The sequence below is a fragment of the Mustela nigripes genome, chromosome 12 (assembly GCF_022355385.1).
Source record: "Mustela nigripes isolate SB6536 chromosome 12, MUSNIG.SB6536, whole genome shotgun sequence".
Lineage (NCBI taxonomy): Eukaryota > Metazoa > Chordata > Mammalia > Carnivora > Mustelidae > Mustela > Mustela nigripes.
This window is the reverse complement of record NC_081568.1, coordinates 17,059,277-17,077,981: the sequence shown is the minus strand read 5'-3', so window position 1 is coordinate 17,077,981 and position 18,705 is coordinate 17,059,277. Positions and strand designations below refer to the sequence as shown.

Sequence of the window (18,705 nt, the reverse complement as noted above, 5' to 3'; positions counted from 1 at the left end):
TAGTGGTATTAAGTAATGTTAAAGTTATTTGTGTTTCATATTAAAATTGATGTCTACTATCTCTCTATACAAATGCATATTTATGTTACATAATTTATTTAACATAAATTTATTTTAACATAAATTTTTAAATTCATAAATTTATGTTATATAAATTGAACAAACAAAATAGTAAGGTAGAAGATTATGATAATTTTTGGCTTTCTCATGTAGTTTCTACTATTTGGAATGTTTTCTACCAGCTGACCTCACACACCCAAACATCATCTAGTTAACTCAACTCCGATTCTTAGCTTAAGTATCATAGAAAGTGCATAGAATTAGGTTAACTTGCCTCATGTGACTTGGTGATTCTATTTCATTGGTGTTATTGTTTAATTAATACCTACCTCCTTCACTAGGTAATAAATGACATTGGAATAAATATAGTTTGTTTTGTATTTTGTTTTTTCTTTATCATTCCATGGAGCAAACTACTAAAAATTGCAGTGAATCATATATCAATAATCTGAGTTATTGGAAGGCTTACCAACGAATCTCCTACCCAAAGGGAATTTAAAAAGGATAGTTCAAATTTAGTATCTAGCCCTAAATTTTTGTGTTGTGTATGGCTGCTCAAAACTAGACAGTTTAGAGGAATCAATTTCTCATATCTCTAAGCAAGAAAAAAAAATACTGCTATTATTATATAGAAAATATAAAATTTTATAGAATTTATAAATCCATCAATATATTGGATATTGTGTATATGGCTCTCATTTTCATGGATATGGTTAAGTAAAGTCTAGGGCAGGCAATTGTAACCTTTATAAAAAGATGCATTAATTTGGCCAATACAGTAAAGCTCTTGCTTCCAAATACTAGACACTTCTAGAAATTTGTTCATCCAAAACCCATCCTAAGAATGAGCAGGACTGGATGTCTCTGTCATTACCAAGAGATTCCATTCACTGTGTGCTTAGTATGCTTGACTAAAATCTAGTTTGAATCCAACTTTGTTACCAGGATGGTTTTTCCTTGTGGACTATATTTCTATTACTTTAATTTGGACATATTGAAAATAGTCACAGCTTCAGGCTTTTGAGGAAATAGAGGGCATTTAAAATGTTCTTCAATCACCAAGATATTTTTATTCTTGAATCCTTCAATTTTCAAGATATGGGAAAAATGTTTCAGCTAGAATGAAAATGGCTTTTCAGACCTTCTTTAACAACTCCCTTCCTTTTATTTCCATACCTCTGTAGGCAGTTTCCTGTTGATTACTGCCAGTCCTACAGGAAAATAGTATAATACAGATATGGAGATTATCTATAGAATTGAAAAGTAACTGTATAATAGATACCACTTAGGAATTTCATAAATTATTATGTAAGTGACATCATCATCATTCCAATTTTACAGATCAAGAAAAAAAATTAAATATTTTGCCTCAACTCACAGAGCTAGTAAGAGGCTATAACAGGCTAATAATATATATAACGCTCCTTTTTATTCATACAGAAATGTTGTTTGTTTCCATTTCCTTTTTTATTTTCTTTAGACAAGGTGAAATCATTTTGTGCGCTATTATTTGTTTAAGAAACTGAAGCAATAAAATATTGATAAAGAAATATTTCACTGTTTTGTGATTAGATAGTAAATCACAAACACATACCTGTGGGATCACTATTTGAACAATTAAATGAATTGAGTCACTGAATCAAAAGTTTAATGTTAATATACCTTATTTTCTGAAGTTTAAACATAAATGTAACACTTCAAAGAATTATCTGTTTATGTGCTCTCAGATAATATGTTTTCATGTTCCTAAAAATGTTTATTGTTCTTAATCAACTTAAAATAATTTCCACTTAAACTTTCCAATATTTTTGTTTTTCTACTATTTTAAAATATACATATATATACAAATATATATACAATTATATATACTGTATTTGTATATGAATATACAAATTCATTACTTTTCATATATAGTATAGTAAGTTCTCTGTGAAATTGAACGTTGACTTCTTATATATTGTTTTGACTATCTTCAGTTATTGTAATAAACATAGAGTATATTTCAAAAGATAATTTGTAATGGATCATTCCATTTTCTTTTCACTTGCTATTCTTATTATTGAATGTTGTTATGGTATTATATAATTCATTCACTTAATATACTTTTGGGGTCCTTTAACTTTTATTTCTGAGGAGATTTTAACATATTAATTCATGTTTTGTTAAGTAAATATATCTCTTTTTCATAAATTATTATGTAAGTGACATAATTACATTATTATGTAAGTGACATTTTGGTATTTTCTTCAGTACTTGGAAATTTTTTAAAGAAAAAAGGGAAGGAGAACATTGTATATCCTTTTCCTTAGGTATCAGTGAATGCCACCAGCACACACACAAAGCCAGTGTGTGTCTTAATAACCAAAGAATAATCAAAGTATATTTTTCTAAACAACATACTTCCTGAGGGGAGATCCATTTAGGCAATAACTGAGTAATAGATAGTTTTATCTCTGGAATTAATAGGGAGCCTTATCTGTAAGAAGTTTTAGAATTGGATCTCTATAATTCCATCTGAATTCACTGCATGTCATTTTCTCCTTTTCCATGGGAACATTTTTTTTTCTTTTAAACACAGCAAGTATATTTGATGAGCATGTAAGTATATATTCTTATTGACTCTGAACAATTTCTTGTCACCTGTTTTATTTCTTAATCTGCGTTGTACAGGTAGTGCCATTAAGATGTTTCATATGCGTCAAAGTAGGACACGCAGAAGATGATCGGACTGTAATTACATAGTACATCAAAAGCAATCCAACTTTGGCACAGCTGAAGATTACTTCAGTTTTGAATTAATCTGAATGACCCCAGCTTTATTGCTGTCGAGTTTCTAGAAATGATAAAATGTCAAGTCACTGGAAATAAACCGACAGAACCTAAAAAAATGACATGACTAATGCATCGTTTCTCTGACTTGTTCCATAGTCTCTAAACTTTATTACTAACTACCATATTTTCTTTAGAAATGCTTGTCTTAATGAATGTGTCTTTCACCTCTCTAATCTGCGTCGGTGATATAAAGAACAGAAAATTCAGTGCTCTGTATATTTGTGTTTTATGTACACTAAAATCTCAATCCACAAAGATGTAAGTGGTGAATCACTGTTTCCCTTCTACTGTATCTTAATTTTGGTAGGGCACGTTAGTGGAGGCTTGTGAGTCAGTCATTTTGAAGAATGCTACTATTTCCATTTATCCCAAGTTTTCCAATGCCATTAGATAATTATAAAATTCATGGGCATACTCTATGCTGACCACTTTTTCGGAAACTGTTATTTAACTCATATTGACACAGCACTACAAGGAATTGCTATCTTCACATTTATTGTTATTGGCTTCATAAAATGTTGTTTTATAAAACACAAAATTCGTATTTCAGCATGTTGTCCTGAAAAGGGGAACTCTCGTTTATAGTCTGCATTATCTGGTGTCCTTCAGATTACCTTTCAGACTTAAAAAAAACTTCTCACATTGGAGGGTCTCAATTCTGGCTCATCTTTTTTTTTTTTTTTTTTTAACTTTTACTAACTATAATCTCTTAATGATGCTGCCAGACTACATTATTTCCCCTGATTTTTAATTCTTTTAATTTGGCATTTTAAAAAATTTATTTATTTATTTGACAGAGAGAGATCACGAGTAGGCAGAGAAAGAGGGGGAAGCAGGCTTCCCACTGAGCACAGAGCCTGATGCGGGGCTCGATCCCCGGACCCTGAGATCATGACCTGAGCCGAAGGCAGAGGCTTAACCCACTGAGCCACCCAGGTGCCCCTTTTAATTTGGCTTTTAATTGTTCAAATGAAAAGCTAACTTGCAAAGCGAATAAGTAATCTGAATGTGCTCCAATAAGCAGAAATATTACACGTCATTTCCGCTGGATGGCCATGCTTTCCTGAGATGCCATCCAATGCTCTCTACCTCAGTCCACACCACCATCACCACCTTGCACTGCGGGGAATATCTGAAATTTGAAATCCACTACATATGGCAGCTGCCCTTCTCTCTCAAATCTCTGTCTGCCAACTCTGTCTTTGATAATTTTTCCATCTTAAGTTTCCTAATTCAATATCCTGTTAGAGAAAGATGTACAGTACATTATTCAACATAGCTCCCTATTACTCTATTTTATCAGGAAAACAAATTGAAGGTCTTTCTTAATACTTATTGATGTCCTATGACATTGGAATATGACTAATTCTAGTATAGATTCAAGGCTTTTGGTATTTCTTCAGGTTCTTTATCGCAATCATAGGACAAGAGGAAAAGGTTGTGAACATGTTTCTGATGAATGATATTTCTGCTTAATAGGCATTAAGAAGGGAAGAAAAAAAGGAAAGGAAAAATAACATATGTTTGAGAAGTTTAGTACAGCCTTAAATAACTACTGCGTAATTTCTCATCATGTTACACAAGAATTCAGGCATCACTGGGTCACCTGGGTGGCTCTGTTGGTTAAAGTCTGTCTTCAGCTCAGGTCTCGATCCTGGGGTCCTGGGATCCAACCAGGCATCGGGCTCCCTGCTCAAGGGGGAGCCTGCTTCTCCCACTCCCTCTGCTACTCTTCCTGCTTGTGCTTTCTCTCTCTCTCTGGCTCTTTGTCAAATAAATAATAAAATATTTTTTAAAAAAGAATTCAGGTTCCATCATATTTGCTAGTATTCAGAAGTTCTTCAATCAGATCAGGATTTAATATGGCTTTTGTGAAACATGCTCTCTAGAAAGTAGGCGTAAAAGTCACTTTAGGTTCTGTTTATATAGTCATGGCTATTTGAACTCAAATTCCCCTTGGATATCTCTTTACGTTTCTTGTAGACTATGTGTACACAATGTAACCTATGATTTTAGTCTTCCTCTTTGCTCTGGTTGCCTCAAGTCCAAACTCTACTGTAAATCCTGCAAACTTTGAGCATCTCTCTATGACAGCCACTGTGTGAAGTGTTTAGGGAACAAAATCTAATGAAACATAATCCTAACCTATGAAAAGTTGCTAACTTGATCAGTTAATATGACATCTTTAACTAAAATTCCTTTGTAATATTTATGTAACACTCTATTATTACCACTTAGAATATTATTATTTGCCTGTGTTCTGGTTTATTTATTTATTTATTTATTTATTTATTTCTATAACTTTTAAATTTGTTCTTTTAGAAAGGTTTGACGTATTTATCTTTGAAGGCAGGCATACTGTTAATTATCAGATTAATTGAACAACTATTTTTGGACCACTGTAAAAATGTACTTTCTCTTTTACATGGAATCAAACAAATTTAGGTAAATATTTAACTCCTTTCAGATTATGTAGATGTTTCAATGAGGTAATGTCCACTGACTGTAAAAAAGTCTGATTTTAACATTACAGGAGCAAGTGGTAGATATCTTTTTTTATAGGGGGGACATGAGCTGTATATGACAAGTTTTAACAGCTACCAGGGCTAATGAAAAGACCACATTTTGAAACCGTGAAAGAACTACAAGACTTATAAAATAATTGGGAATAATTCTTCTTCTACCCACTTAAGCCCCCATGTTGCATCACCACTTCCTCATATCAGGGAGATCATATGATAGTTGTCTTTCTCTGCTTGACTTATTTCGCTAAGCATGATACGCTCTAGTTCCAACCATGTTGTTGCAAATGGCAAGATTTCATTTCTTTTGATGGCTGCATAGTATTCCATTGTGTATATATATTATACCACATCTTAGGAAAGTATTTGGCAAGATCGCTATAAGGTGTGATTGATTATTTTTCCTCATATTTCTTGGGGCCAATAGCTGAAATATTGAAAGGAAGTTTGATGAATGAACTTTGCCATTCAAGAAACACATTAAAGGCCTTCCTAATTTAATTTCTATTGATGTAACTAGAAGTTCTAAACAAATTAATTACCCTGGCCAATTTAACCATGGGAAAGGACAACCCAAAATACATTAATAGAAATTAAAATGGGAAAGCAGACATCAAAATTTAAATTTTGTATTTTTGAGATTAGTTTTGCATTTACATTTTTACTTCCTCCCATACTCTTCCTTTCCTTATTTTTATTTAAACAAACAGCCTCTTAATCCTTTAATACATATTTTGATGACAGGTCAGTAAAATAGCTTATATCTTTTTCTTCATGTTATGCCATATGAAATTTCTAAAACTCTTTTAAGTGATGTATATATTTTTATTTTTAAGAGGTATTACAAATTTTTCCTGATTCTAGTATATTTTAAATAGATAGGAATTTTTCCGAGTTTTTCTGGCTCAGTATCAAATTCATAGTAATATATGTGCTCCACCTGGTGGTGAAAAAGGAAAAAAAATAAAAATAAAAATAAAAAAAATCAGGGGCAAATAGAACTTTATATCCTGAGTTTAGATTTTAGACCTTTTTAGAATACCCAGTAAAAATCTACACAACACTAAACGTTAAGTTGAATATTAGTCAATACTTAAATTCATTATGAATTAAAATTTTGGTTTACCAAACACATAATCCTTTCACAGGCTGTTTTCGGCTTAATGATTTATACTTACTGGGTAAATGCTATGTGTGTATGGAATATATATAAGAAAATATATAATATCTCTCTATATTAGGAAATATAATCTTAACTTTCTAGAAATATCTATCAATCATTTATCTCTCTTAATTTTATCTCTGTTTTATATCCTGGATTCTGTGGTATTGGTACAAATTAATTACATGAATTTTTCTGCCCTTCCATTTGATAGTAGGTTCACTTTGAGGCTGTTAGTATGTAAAATACTTCTTCACAATAATATAAATTTCACACACTTTACTATTTATAATTCCCAATTAAAATTCTAGAGCAGGACCTACTGAAGTGAAAAGTGAAGTTATTACTCCTAATCGTAATTCTTAACTTGACAGCAAACTCGCTTTCGATTTTGCACTATTATGTTCTAAACTTGATTTACTTTTTATATAGTAGATTTTTCTATCCTAGTAATCTTTCTATATACGTTACTAACTCCACTGTCAACATGAATTATACATTTCTTGCCAGGTATCTTCCATCTGAAAGTTCCAGAGTCTTCTCCTATTGGCTCGGCCATTGGAAGAATAAGAGCTGTGGATCCTGATTTTGGACAAAATGCAGAAATCGAATACAATATCGTTCCAGGAGATGGGGGAAATTTGTTTGACATCGTTACAGATGAGGATACGCAAGAAGGAGTCATCAAATTGAAAAAGGTAATAGATAAGTTTTTGGACAGTTGAGTACCCACTGTTAATGAAAGAACAAAATGACTAAAAGTTGTAAATGACAGAAATTTTTTCTCCAGTTAGTAGTATTTTTAAATTAAAAAAGACCAGGTGACTTAAGCATTCACTTCTTCAGGCATTTGTATTCTGCCATTCAACAGATATATATTTTTGTTGTTGTTGAAACAAGCCTATTAATATGATTAAATTGTTTAAAGATGCTTTTCAGGGCTCCTGGGTGGTCAGTTGGTTAAGCGACTGCCTTCAGCTCAGGTCATGATCCTGGAGTCCCGGGATAGAGTCCCACATCGGGCTTCCTGCTTGGCAAAGAGTCTGCTTCTCCCTCTGACCCTCTCCCTTCTCATGCGCTCTCTCTCATTCTCTCTCAAGTAAATAAATAAAATCTTAAAAAATAAATAAATAAAAATGCTTTTCAGAATTTAATTGTAATTTAATTTTTTATTGTTACAAACTTAAACAAAAAGATTAACTTAAAAATAAGACCTAGAAGGAAACTCTAACCCCACCAAGCTTGCTCTGGCCCCTTTCATGACTTTTCTGAGAATATAAATACCTAATTCACACGTTGTTGGTGAGAGTTTCTATCCTAGTGGAAGAATCCGTATGTCAGTAACCTGTACTCCTGAGGAGCGGAGGAAGTGAGCAAGGGTAATGCTGGCCTTGAGGGGGTTTTACGAAGGACTCATAAGAGAGGGAGGGGGCGGGGAGAAGAGGAGGATAAAGAAGAGAAAGAGGGAAAGAGATGGAGAGTGAAAGAGAGGGAGAAAAGGAGGGAGGAGCAGGCAGACTGGGGTGAAAGACCATCTAGTAATATTAAACAGAGTACTCCAAAAGAGAATTGCAGAAGAGGAGAACACAATTAGAAATATTAGTGGGGTTAGTCTGTCTTTTGTTGGGTTGGCATGAGGAAGGGATATGCAGATGTGAGAAATAGAAAAATCACAGTTATGAGTGGGATGTGTAGATTGTTTCCCATAACAGTGAAGCAAATGATAGGAATTTTCAATAATCGGCTGCAGACAAACTAGCGAAACTCCTTTAATTTAGTAGTGCTTTCCCCTCTCCTGCAAAGTATGTTCCATTTCCCCCAAACTGCCATATATTATATACATTTAATAATTGTAATTATTTTAGCTTACAAGAAATATTTTTGCAGCTATTCCCATTAATTAGGGTTCTGTTTCCATATTTGCTCAGGAACTCTGAATTTCAACAGAGAAATAATACATATGGCAATAAAAAGAATACTGAAAAGAAACACAATTTCCATACAGATTATTTATCACTTTTTATTTTCACTATTGCACATAAATTGTATATTTTCTAGAAATTACTTTAGCCACATGATCTCACTCAGCAAAATTATACATTTATGTTGCATTTTCAAAGTACGGTTTAAAAAGTATGTGTCAAATTCTCATTAACTTTACTTCTTTATTGTTTGTTCTTGCTTTGCCTGTTTCTCTCTTTCCTATTCAGTAACAAGTCAATAAGAGTCTTATCACTTATTTTTTTTAAATAAGTACATTTTTATTTATTTATTTAAAAAGATTTTCTTTATTTATTTGACAGAGCGAGACACAGCGAGAGAGGGAACACAAGCAGGGGGAGTGGGAACGGGAGAACCAGGCTTCCCGCTGAGCAGGGAACCCGATGCGGGGCTCCATCCCAGGACCCTGGGATTAGGACCCAAGCCAAAGGCAGATGTTTAATGCCTGAGCCACCCAGGTGCCCTAAAAAAGAACTACATTTAAATGACTTACAAATGTTAATTTAAATGGAGCAAATATGTATTATCTGAATAATAAGAAAAATAACAGAAAATATTTTACATCAACAGTTCATTAAACGTAATTATGAAATTGGGTGAATTTACAAAGTATAATGAGGTACAGAATAGTCAATAGTGCATATACTATATTTTTAAAAATTTGTGTATGTATGTATATTTATTGTTGTTATAGCTATATTTTATATTTTACATGTTTTATATTTATATTTTTATTGACACACATTTACCATCCCTGCCAATAAATGATTGGTGTCTAAGTGTCAATCTAGGAGAATGAGTAGCACTATAATTTTTTTAAAAAATATTCCATTTATTTATTTGTCAGGCAGAAGGAGAGAGAGAGAGAGAGCACACAAGCAGGCAGAGAGGCAGGCAGAGGCAGAGAGAGAAGCAGGCTCCCTGCCGAGCAAGTCCCATGTGGGACTCGATCCCAAGATCCTGGGATCAAGACCTGAGCTGAAGGCAGCGGCTTAACCCACTGAGCCACCCAGGCGTCCCACTATTATTTACTTTCAAACACAATTGAAAAGGGAGTGCTGTGCTAACTGTAGTCTTTATATTATATCAAAATGGCTTAATCGTCGAAAGTAATGATTTTAAAAAAGAAAATAACGATTTAGTAATGATTTTTGTAACTATTCGCTTATTATACACCTTCATTAAAGCTAGAAGATTAGACCTCTTCTCTTTTTAGCTAATGGTAGATTCATAAAAAGAGTCATGTCATTTATTTTGTTGCATTTATTTTATTAAATTTTTGGACAATTTTCTTTCTTAACTAGATTAAAATTGAGATTTGTAAAATTATGACATAACGTTATTAAAATTGACTTACATAATATAGAAAAGCCATCTGAAAGGTCTGTCTCCACGTATACCAAATACATTTCTCTTCCTGCAGTGGATGAATAATTGTCCATTTTGCTGGCCTAAAATTTCTCATCTAAATAAAGTTCAGTGTCCATAACTAACATTCACCCCTTCGTTCAACAGGTATTGATGGGGAAGCCACTTAGTCCATGACCCCACTCTGGCTTCTGGAGATAAAGCAGTAAAGAAAACAGACCCTTACCCTCTCTCTACTCAAGCAGCTTCCACTTAGCTGGGGGAAGACAAGCCAAAAGCACTGTCTTCAGGGATGGAGTCAAGCTTGAGAAATGGAAAGCAGGGTCCGGGGTTGCAAATAGTAAGGAGAGTGGTGGCTCTTATAATGGGTGGTCAAAAAAAGGTTGACAGGGTGAGATTTCAGCAAAGACTTGAAGGAAGCAAGAAATGACTTGTGTAGTAGTTCTGAGTGAGACCTCTTCCACAAAGATCCGACAGCCACTGCAAGGAAGCCAGAGGGCGGAGTGCAGCCAGGGAAAGGGGCCCCAGGTGCCCTTGTCAGAGATAAGGTCAAAGATGCAGAGGAAGGGCCCATCGTGGCCAGCCTTGTAGGCCCCGCAGGACTTGAATTAGATCATGGTAGGGGAAGCCTGGGGGGACTTTAGATCTACATTACCTTTACTGTTGTGAAGCTGAGATAATGTGGTGTTCTCAAGAGAATAATGACTAGCGAGTGAGGATAGAAATAGACCAGTTAAGGGGTACCTAAATGGCTCAGTTGGTTAAGCCTCTGCCTTTGTTTCAGGTCATGATCTCAGGGTCCTGAGACTGAGCCCCACATCAGGCTCCTTACTCAGTGGAGAGCCTGCTTCTCCCTCTCTCTTCTCCTCTCCCCACTGCTTGTGCCTGCTCTCTGCCTGTCAAATAAATAAATAAAATCTTTAAAAGAAAGAAAGAAATATAGACCAGTTAAAAGACTATAGAAATAATCCCAGAAACTGTTGATGGAGATAGGGACCATGCCTTTGTAGTAATCAAGGTTGTGAGAAATGGTGAGATTCTGGCTCGATCGTAAAGGAACAGCCAAAACATATTTTCATAAATATTCTGATCATCTGGCAAATTACCCAAGCATTTCAATAGATGTATTCTTAGTGTTGTAATTTGTTTTAATCTCTCAGTGAGGAACCACCAGAAGCAATCCCTCTCTGTTAACCTACAGTTCTGCTGGGAAAGAAAATTGCAACTTGCAGAGTACATCTATTAAATCTTAGAAAAAAAAAAAAAAAAAAAGGAAAATACCCAAAGAGAACACTTCTATCACAAAATTTTAAAATTAGCTGTACCTGTCTACCTACTTGCCTACCTACCTATATGCTGTATATATTATATTTTGTGTATGTGTACAAGTGTATATGTGTAGATATATGACCTGATTGAACATGGTGGTATGATTTCATAAAAATAAAATAAATAGAAAAAGTATGTTGCATAAAGCCCATGAAAAACTCAGAATTAATTTAAACAATTGCAATTCTTTAGAGTATTTTCCTCCCTCTGTGGGGGCTGGTGTGAAGACTGTATTATAGAATATTTGTGCATATATTCTGTAAGTTCTCAAGAAAGTTTACCTCGCAGTTAGCTTTAGGAGTCCCAGAAGAATTGGACGTGTAATAATAAACATGTATGTAAACATCAAAGGCAGTGTTTCAGTTATAGGATGGTCTTTAAATTAGCGTTTAAAACGTTTAAAAATGTTCCTTTCAACATCACAGCATAAAATTGCAAAAAGGAGTTTTAATGTAAAACCAAATTCATATAGGCATTACTTTGTTAATGCATTCAGAAAGTCCAAAGATATATATTGTACCTTCGAATATGTAGCTATTTGTTAAATGTCAGTTATTTTAATTGTTTAGCTAATGTGAACATATGATACTCTTTGTTTTCAGTTTTTCTTAATTCATTTAATAATCAATTAAAATACTTAAAGTTCCTGAAGCACATAGTCTCATTATTGTTTTATCTCCAAAATCTTCATTTGCCTTCCCTTCAGTATTTCTGAGGAGGGCCAAAGTGAATAAAAATGATGGCCAGGTTTATAGGAGCTGAGAAGAATGAAAAAAAAAAAAGCGTTTTTATTACTTTATTTTTTAACAGCTGCTTGGATTCAGTTTATGAGCAGTACGACAATGTTATTTCACTGTGTCACTTTGAATTCAGACTAGCAGTTTGAAACATTATAAATCTTCTCAAGGCACAACCTACTGGTAAAAAGTAAAACAAAACACACACAAAAAAACTACTCTTACTCTACATTTATGTCATATCGCATCAAACAAAATTTAAACAAATCGAGAGTGCCCTGTATGTTCTTCAGTGTTAAAGCATTAAAAACACTGACACTAACAGAATAATACCTTTAAATTTTTCATCCCATTTAAAAATTGGAAGATGGGCTACATTTAAAATGAGAGTGTAAGGGGGCGCCTGGGTGGCTCAGTCCGTGAAGCCTCTGACTCTTGATTTTGGCTCAGGTCGTCATCTCAGGGTCGTGCAACGCAGCCTAGAGATGGGCTCTCAGGTGGTCCTGGACCTGCTTAAGATTTTCTCTCTCTTCCTCAGGCTCTCTGCCCTCCCCCACTGCCTGTGTTCTTTTACTCTCTCTCCCTCCCAAAAATGTAAATAAATAAAATGAGAGCATAAGGCATCTTAAATTCGGCAATTTAATTAATTCATTCATTTATTTTTAGAGGGAGAAAGAAAGCACATGAGAGAGCAAGGGGAGGGGGAAGAGGGAGAGAGAATCTCAAGCAGGCTCCACGCCCAGTGTGGACCCTGATGCAGAGCCCAATGTGGGACTTGATCTCACCATTCTGAGATCGTGACCTGAGCCAAAATCAAGAGGCAGGCACTTAACTGACGGAACCTCACAGGCACCCCTCAGCAATTTTATTCTTAATTGAGAAGGTAATTGAAATATATTTTACTCAGTTGTTTGTTTTCTACTGGATAACTGAAAATAAGTACGTGTTTATTACATACGTACATACTTATCGGATCTAAATATGAAATTGCATGAGTTTAACACATTCAAGGGCGAAAATAGAAATATATTTATAGAAGCACTGTATTTTTTCTTGTCACTATGAAGAAATTAAAGCAATTAAAATAGCGGGGTAAATATTTAAGTTGTGCAAAAGGACGATTTTATTATTTTGCCTAATTTCTCAAGCAGTTCTCTGCCATTTCTACAAAAGTTATCTGTTGCTAACGACTAAATAAAGATAGCGTAAGTTTAAAGCAAAGAATGATGAAGTGATTTTTTTATTTTAAAATAAGTCAAACTTCTTGATCTTAAAAAAGAATTCTTACTATTCGATGTGACTTGGAAATATTATTTCATCCCAAATAAACATAATTGTGATCACACTGAATCCAAGGCAGAATTCTTTTTTTTTCTTAAAAAAAGAAAAGAAAAGAAAAGGAAAAATAAAAAAGAAGAAAGGAAATGCTTTATTCTTCTCCAAGATTTTCTAGTCAGCAGGCTAAGCTCTCAGCAAGTCCCATGGAGCTTTCGTTATGTTCCTTATGGCCTGTTAGTAAAACTCCTTTTCTTCTTGGAGTTACACATCCAGGAAAGGCATTCACACCAAAAGATTTGGTAGGAGAGCACCATCATGTGGTTAATTTTTGAATAACTCAAAGGGGAAAAATAAATTACAGTAACTTTTTTTATGCAGCCAAACATAGATCTTAATTTATTAAATTTAAAACTCTCCTATTTCTAGCTAGCCTGTATGCATGCACAAGCTTAAAGAAAAATAGGTGGTGTTCTTTATTTGTTTCTGCAAATATTACGTCCCAGTTTTTGTTAAGTATTTGTCAACCTGTCTTTGAAACAACCTTACCTAACTTCACTCATCAGTTTCATAACCTCTAAACCAGCTCCCAAACCGAAATTACCAAAGGAGGTTGTTTTGCTCCCTCACAGGCATTTGAAGCTGTGGTCCTACAGTCTGTTCAAACTCAGATGGACCAAAATGGAATTCCTTCTCCTCTCCTGACAAAGTGCTCCTGTTCATATCTTCTTTCTAGATAAGGCTCCCGCTTCCTCTCAGTTTCTTAACACCCAGATCTAGACTTTTGTTTATGCTGTTTCTGCTGCCATCGGCTCCTCTTCCCAAATAGGTCGTGAAGCCTGTCCGCTGATTTGTCCTGAACGTGGGTTAAAATTTCCCTCTTTCTCCTCCTACTGGGTTGACTTGCCCTTGGTTATTCCTCCTACCACGGCGATGACTATTCTTGGAGGATGACACCTTCCTTGTCTTCATTTAGCTTAGCCTGTCCTCTGTTCTTCTCACTCTCATGCTTAAATCCTTTTTTTTTGTTTGTTTGTTTCCATCATTCGTAAGATACAGAGCAAAGGGTGTATTTTTAATTTTCATCTCTTGCACACACACATGCCACATTCCACCTGTATCAAATTCACTGCAATTTCTGCCAAATATGCATTCTTCCTTTTGCATAGAAGACAGTGCCCCACGTGAGTATCTTTATTGGTTCCTTCCTTTCTTCTTTCTTCCTTTCTTTTTTTCTTCAGTGTTCACCCATACCTCACACCGAAGCCCTCCATGAGTCCCTCAGGAAGTTGATCACTTCTTACTTCCTCCCCAAATGTCAGCATTTCTGTCAAAACACCTACGATACTTACAGCATTCGTGGTTTAAACATATCTGATTGTTTCTACTATATTTTAGCTGCCTTCATTGTATCTACATTTCTGTTGTCATGATAAAGGAAATGCCTGAAATATACAGGATGTTTACATCTTTTGTTGATGAAAGGATACATGTCTTAAGTTGGTTTACTGGTTTAATTTATGATGCATTATTTTTTTTTTTAGTTCTCAATACTAAGTTTAACATGCTTTATGAATTATATACAAATGAGAAATAAACTCAGAGAAAAAAGATATTTGTTTGAAAAGCATATGAACTGTTGTAACTATTGTTACAATATATGTTAGAAGTAAAATGTGAGATTGGTTATTCTGGGAAGTTCAAGAGATAATCGGCCTCCTTAGATAATCATGATTTATACTGTGTGTGCTTATAAAACATGTATTACTTAAGATTACTTAAGATTACTTAAGATTAACTTAAGTAAATCTTAAATCTTATCTTAAATCTTAAATCTTCTTACATTTTTAGGGAAAATCTTACCCAAAATTCTCAACTAGAAGCGCTAGAATTTCTTTTAATGTTCTTTTTTGTTTTATTTTGTCTTACTGAATTGTTGCTGAATTAGGTACTGAATTTGTTCCAAAAAGTATTGCCACTAAAATAGGGGTGTAAAACTAATAATGCCCATGATTCTTTAGTTAATTCATTAAAACTCTCAAAAATTTGGAGTGCGCAAAAACCCAGAATGTAACTTACACACGGAAAAATTAAATGCGTTTCTAAAAAATAGTTCTGTGACAAATTTTTTTCGAATTAAGTTTAATGGAATATATGTTTCTTCACTTTAATCATTTTATTTAGAAAGTACTTTTCTGTCCGGTCATTTTGTTGTTTTTTTTTAATTTTTTAAAAAATTTCAAAACAGGTGATGTTGAAATTTGTCAAAAACAAAAATTCAGGTTTTAAAAATGGCCACATTTGATTTTTTTTCCCCTTTGTTGTTCAGGCATTCTCACCTATAATGTAACAACTTTTATCCCTCAATATTATCCCTCAAATAATTACTTCATACTTTTTAGCAAGTTACTGAGTGGAATTCCTTCCTCAAAGGCTATAGGATACACACAAACTTTCCCATCTACCCCCAACACACAGAACACACATTTGTCTCCCAAGTTTTACACTTCGCACCATAGTATTTATTAACACCCAATGTGCTACGTATTTTGCATACTTCTCTACTGTTGTCCATCAAGTCCTAGAAGACATCAAACTCCTTGCAGGGAATGATTTTGTCTGCTTGGTTCTAGTGCCAATAATGATGTCTGGAACATGGATGGATGTTCCAGAAATGTTTATTGAAAGACAGAATAAAATGCCTCTGGGATTCTGCCCTTGGTCTGAAAGTGTTATCTTTGTACCTTCCCTTCCCTTCCTTTCCAAGATCTTATCTTTCTTGCCTTTTCATCGTGGTTCAGCCTGGTATGAATCTGTTCTCTTCTGGTCTTGAAAATCGTCAACCCTGTTTTGGATACAGGTACAGCTGTCACTCATTTGCACTGATTGAAAATTTTTCCCTTCCATTGACCAGTAAGAGCCACTATATGATTGAGAAAGTAGAGTCTTAATCACTTACGGATACATACCGTTGAGTGAAGACTGTACTCTCTTGGAGAAATAATACAGATACGTGTTAATCATAAAAACTGAACCAATGGAGGGGAGTGAAAAGTAAGTGTGATAATGTGATTTGGTGAGTGCTGTGAAGTGTGTAAACCTGGTGATTCACAGACCTGTACCCCTGGGGATAAAAATATATGTTTATAAAAATAAAAAATTAAAAAAAAAAAAAAAAAAGTAAGTGTGATAAAAACACAGCTATGGAGGGTCAGAGAATGCCATAACAGGGTCCTCCACCGAAATCTCTTGGGCTGAAATCAAGATGTAGGCTGGGGTGTGATCTGATTTGAAGCTTACAGTGTTTTCCAAGCTTACCAGTTGTTGCTGAAGAAACAGAAGAGTCTGTTTCTTCGTGGCTTTATGACGGAGGGCTGTATTTCCTGACAAATATTGGCCATTTTTCACACTCAGCTCCTGTGGGAGTCTCTTAGGCACTTGCCAGGTGGCTTCTACCCTCACAAGTTTACTTCTTCAAGGCCAGGGGGGCGGGGGGTGATTTGTACTGCCTTTCTTTTAACAGCTCTCATGATTAGGTCCGACCCTCAAGTAAAATCTTCTTTCTAGTGAACTCAACCCCATGTGAAGAAGACCCCTTGTTATAGTTGCATCATTTATTTTTCCATAAAACTTGAATTCCTGGGTTGCTATCTGAAGCAATTCACAGGTGGCTCACACAGTCAAGGGAAGGGAATTATACAAGAGTGCAGGTCATGGGGAGAAATCTTGAGGACATCTTGGAATTCTACCAAAGCTGTTGTTTTTCAAATTCCTAAAAATATATCTACATTTCCACACAGCTTCATCTAGACCCATGCTGAGGCCTGGAAAATCCTAGGGAACTATTGTTTTGCATTTTAAAGCAAAATTTCTTATTCCTCTTCGAAATGGAAAAAAAAAATAGCAATTAATATTTTATGTACTCTTCCATGACCTGGTATCCAGCAAAGTAAGAGCTGAGAAAGTGGCTAAAAATAAAGATGCAATAAAGGTGATCTTTGCCCAGTTCCTCCTTGATACTCTGAAGAACAATTAAAATATATTATATTGTGTTTCCCCATAGTTAGCTCTCTTACCACGCAGCTTCCTACAATGTCAACTGTTCCCTGCAAATTCCAGTCTTACTAAATTTACTTTCTTGAAACACCCTTAGAAGCAGGGAGTTACTCAATTAAATTCTTTTAAATCAATCATTTCCTTACTTTTCTAGAAAGGTTCATAAAATCAAATGGACCCCAAGCAATGTCATAAAGGTTTCTACTTGTGCAAGAGCCAAATTAGCTCAACTTCCTAATAATGGAATTCTGGCATAGAAGATGATTAATTTTCTAAGAATAAAAAATAATCCTATTTGTTCTATACCTAATGCTAATATTAGAGTTTTCGTTGGTTGTAAAGTTAGATGAATTTCCTCCTTCAGCACCACCAGCCCCAACCCCCAAAAGTAGAGGTAGATAGCCAGGTGGTTTGGATACAGTCAGCTACAGAGAGGTCAGTATTGATTCTCTTTGCTGTTTCTGAGCTATTCATTTTTATAAAATGGCGTTTTCCAGGGTCAGGATCATGAAGAAGGAAGGCCATCTCGGATATTGTTATGGCATTTCTTTTAGAATGTTCTTTAATTCTTTGATTACCGCACAATATAAGTTTCCAGTCTCAAAATAGCCTGTGTGTACAAACAATTTCATCTCACTCCTTGGCCACCAAATATTTGCCTGCTATGCAAGGTCAGAAGTTCTGGAAAGGCATAGACTATGTCTGGATATCCTGGCATCAGGACAAAGAAAAAATGTGGAAAATTTTCAGCCTTCTCCTTCCATTTCTGGGTTCGAAATGGACTTTGAAGTGGGTGTCAGTCCATCGGTTGGGTGTGGCATGTTATCAAGTAGGTAAATAAATGGTAGATCTTGTCTAGAATGAATTCTCCTAAACCTGCGATAATCAGGAGCATTTTAATGTCGAGGAGAAACTAGAGAGGGAAAAGGGAAGCAGTTGGTTTTAGCTCTTGTGTTCTAGGACCACAAAAAGGAGCACTTATGAGGTAGGACAGCTTTGTAAGTTAAAGAATCCAAGGTGTTAAAGTCAAAGTAGTTTTACTTTAGAAAATAAAAGTCACCAAAAGAAGAAGAAGAAGTAGAAGAAGAAGGAGGAGGAGGAGGAGGAGGAAGGGGAGGGGGAGGGGGGAGGAGGAGGAGAAGATGATGAGGGAGTAGAAGGAGGGAGGGGAGAAGGGGGGAAGAAGAAGATGATGATGATGGGGTCACTATGATGGAAAATTATATTAAACATTCATAGAGCATTTAGCATGTACAAAAATTCATGATGTTCTATTTCAATTCAGCAATAGTCATAATATCAAACATGGTATATTATGCGTGCCATTCTTGACTGTTACCAGCTTAAAGTTGTAATTCCTAAC

General features: G+C 34.8%; 1 protein-coding gene across 2 annotated transcripts in view; it reads left to right on the top strand.

Annotated features, from left to right (window-relative positions):
• The window catches only part of CDH12 (cadherin 12), a 251,351-nt gene that overhangs the window by 190,796 nt on the left and 41,850 nt on the right, over positions 1-18,705 (top strand). For both annotated transcript variants that reach the window (XM_059416472.1, XM_059416471.1), the window contains one exon: positions 7,087-7,274. In XM_059416472.1, coding sequence (XP_059272455.1) covers positions 7,087-7,274 — 188 coding nt within the window. The remainder of the gene's footprint in view (positions 1-7,086; positions 7,275-18,705) is intronic.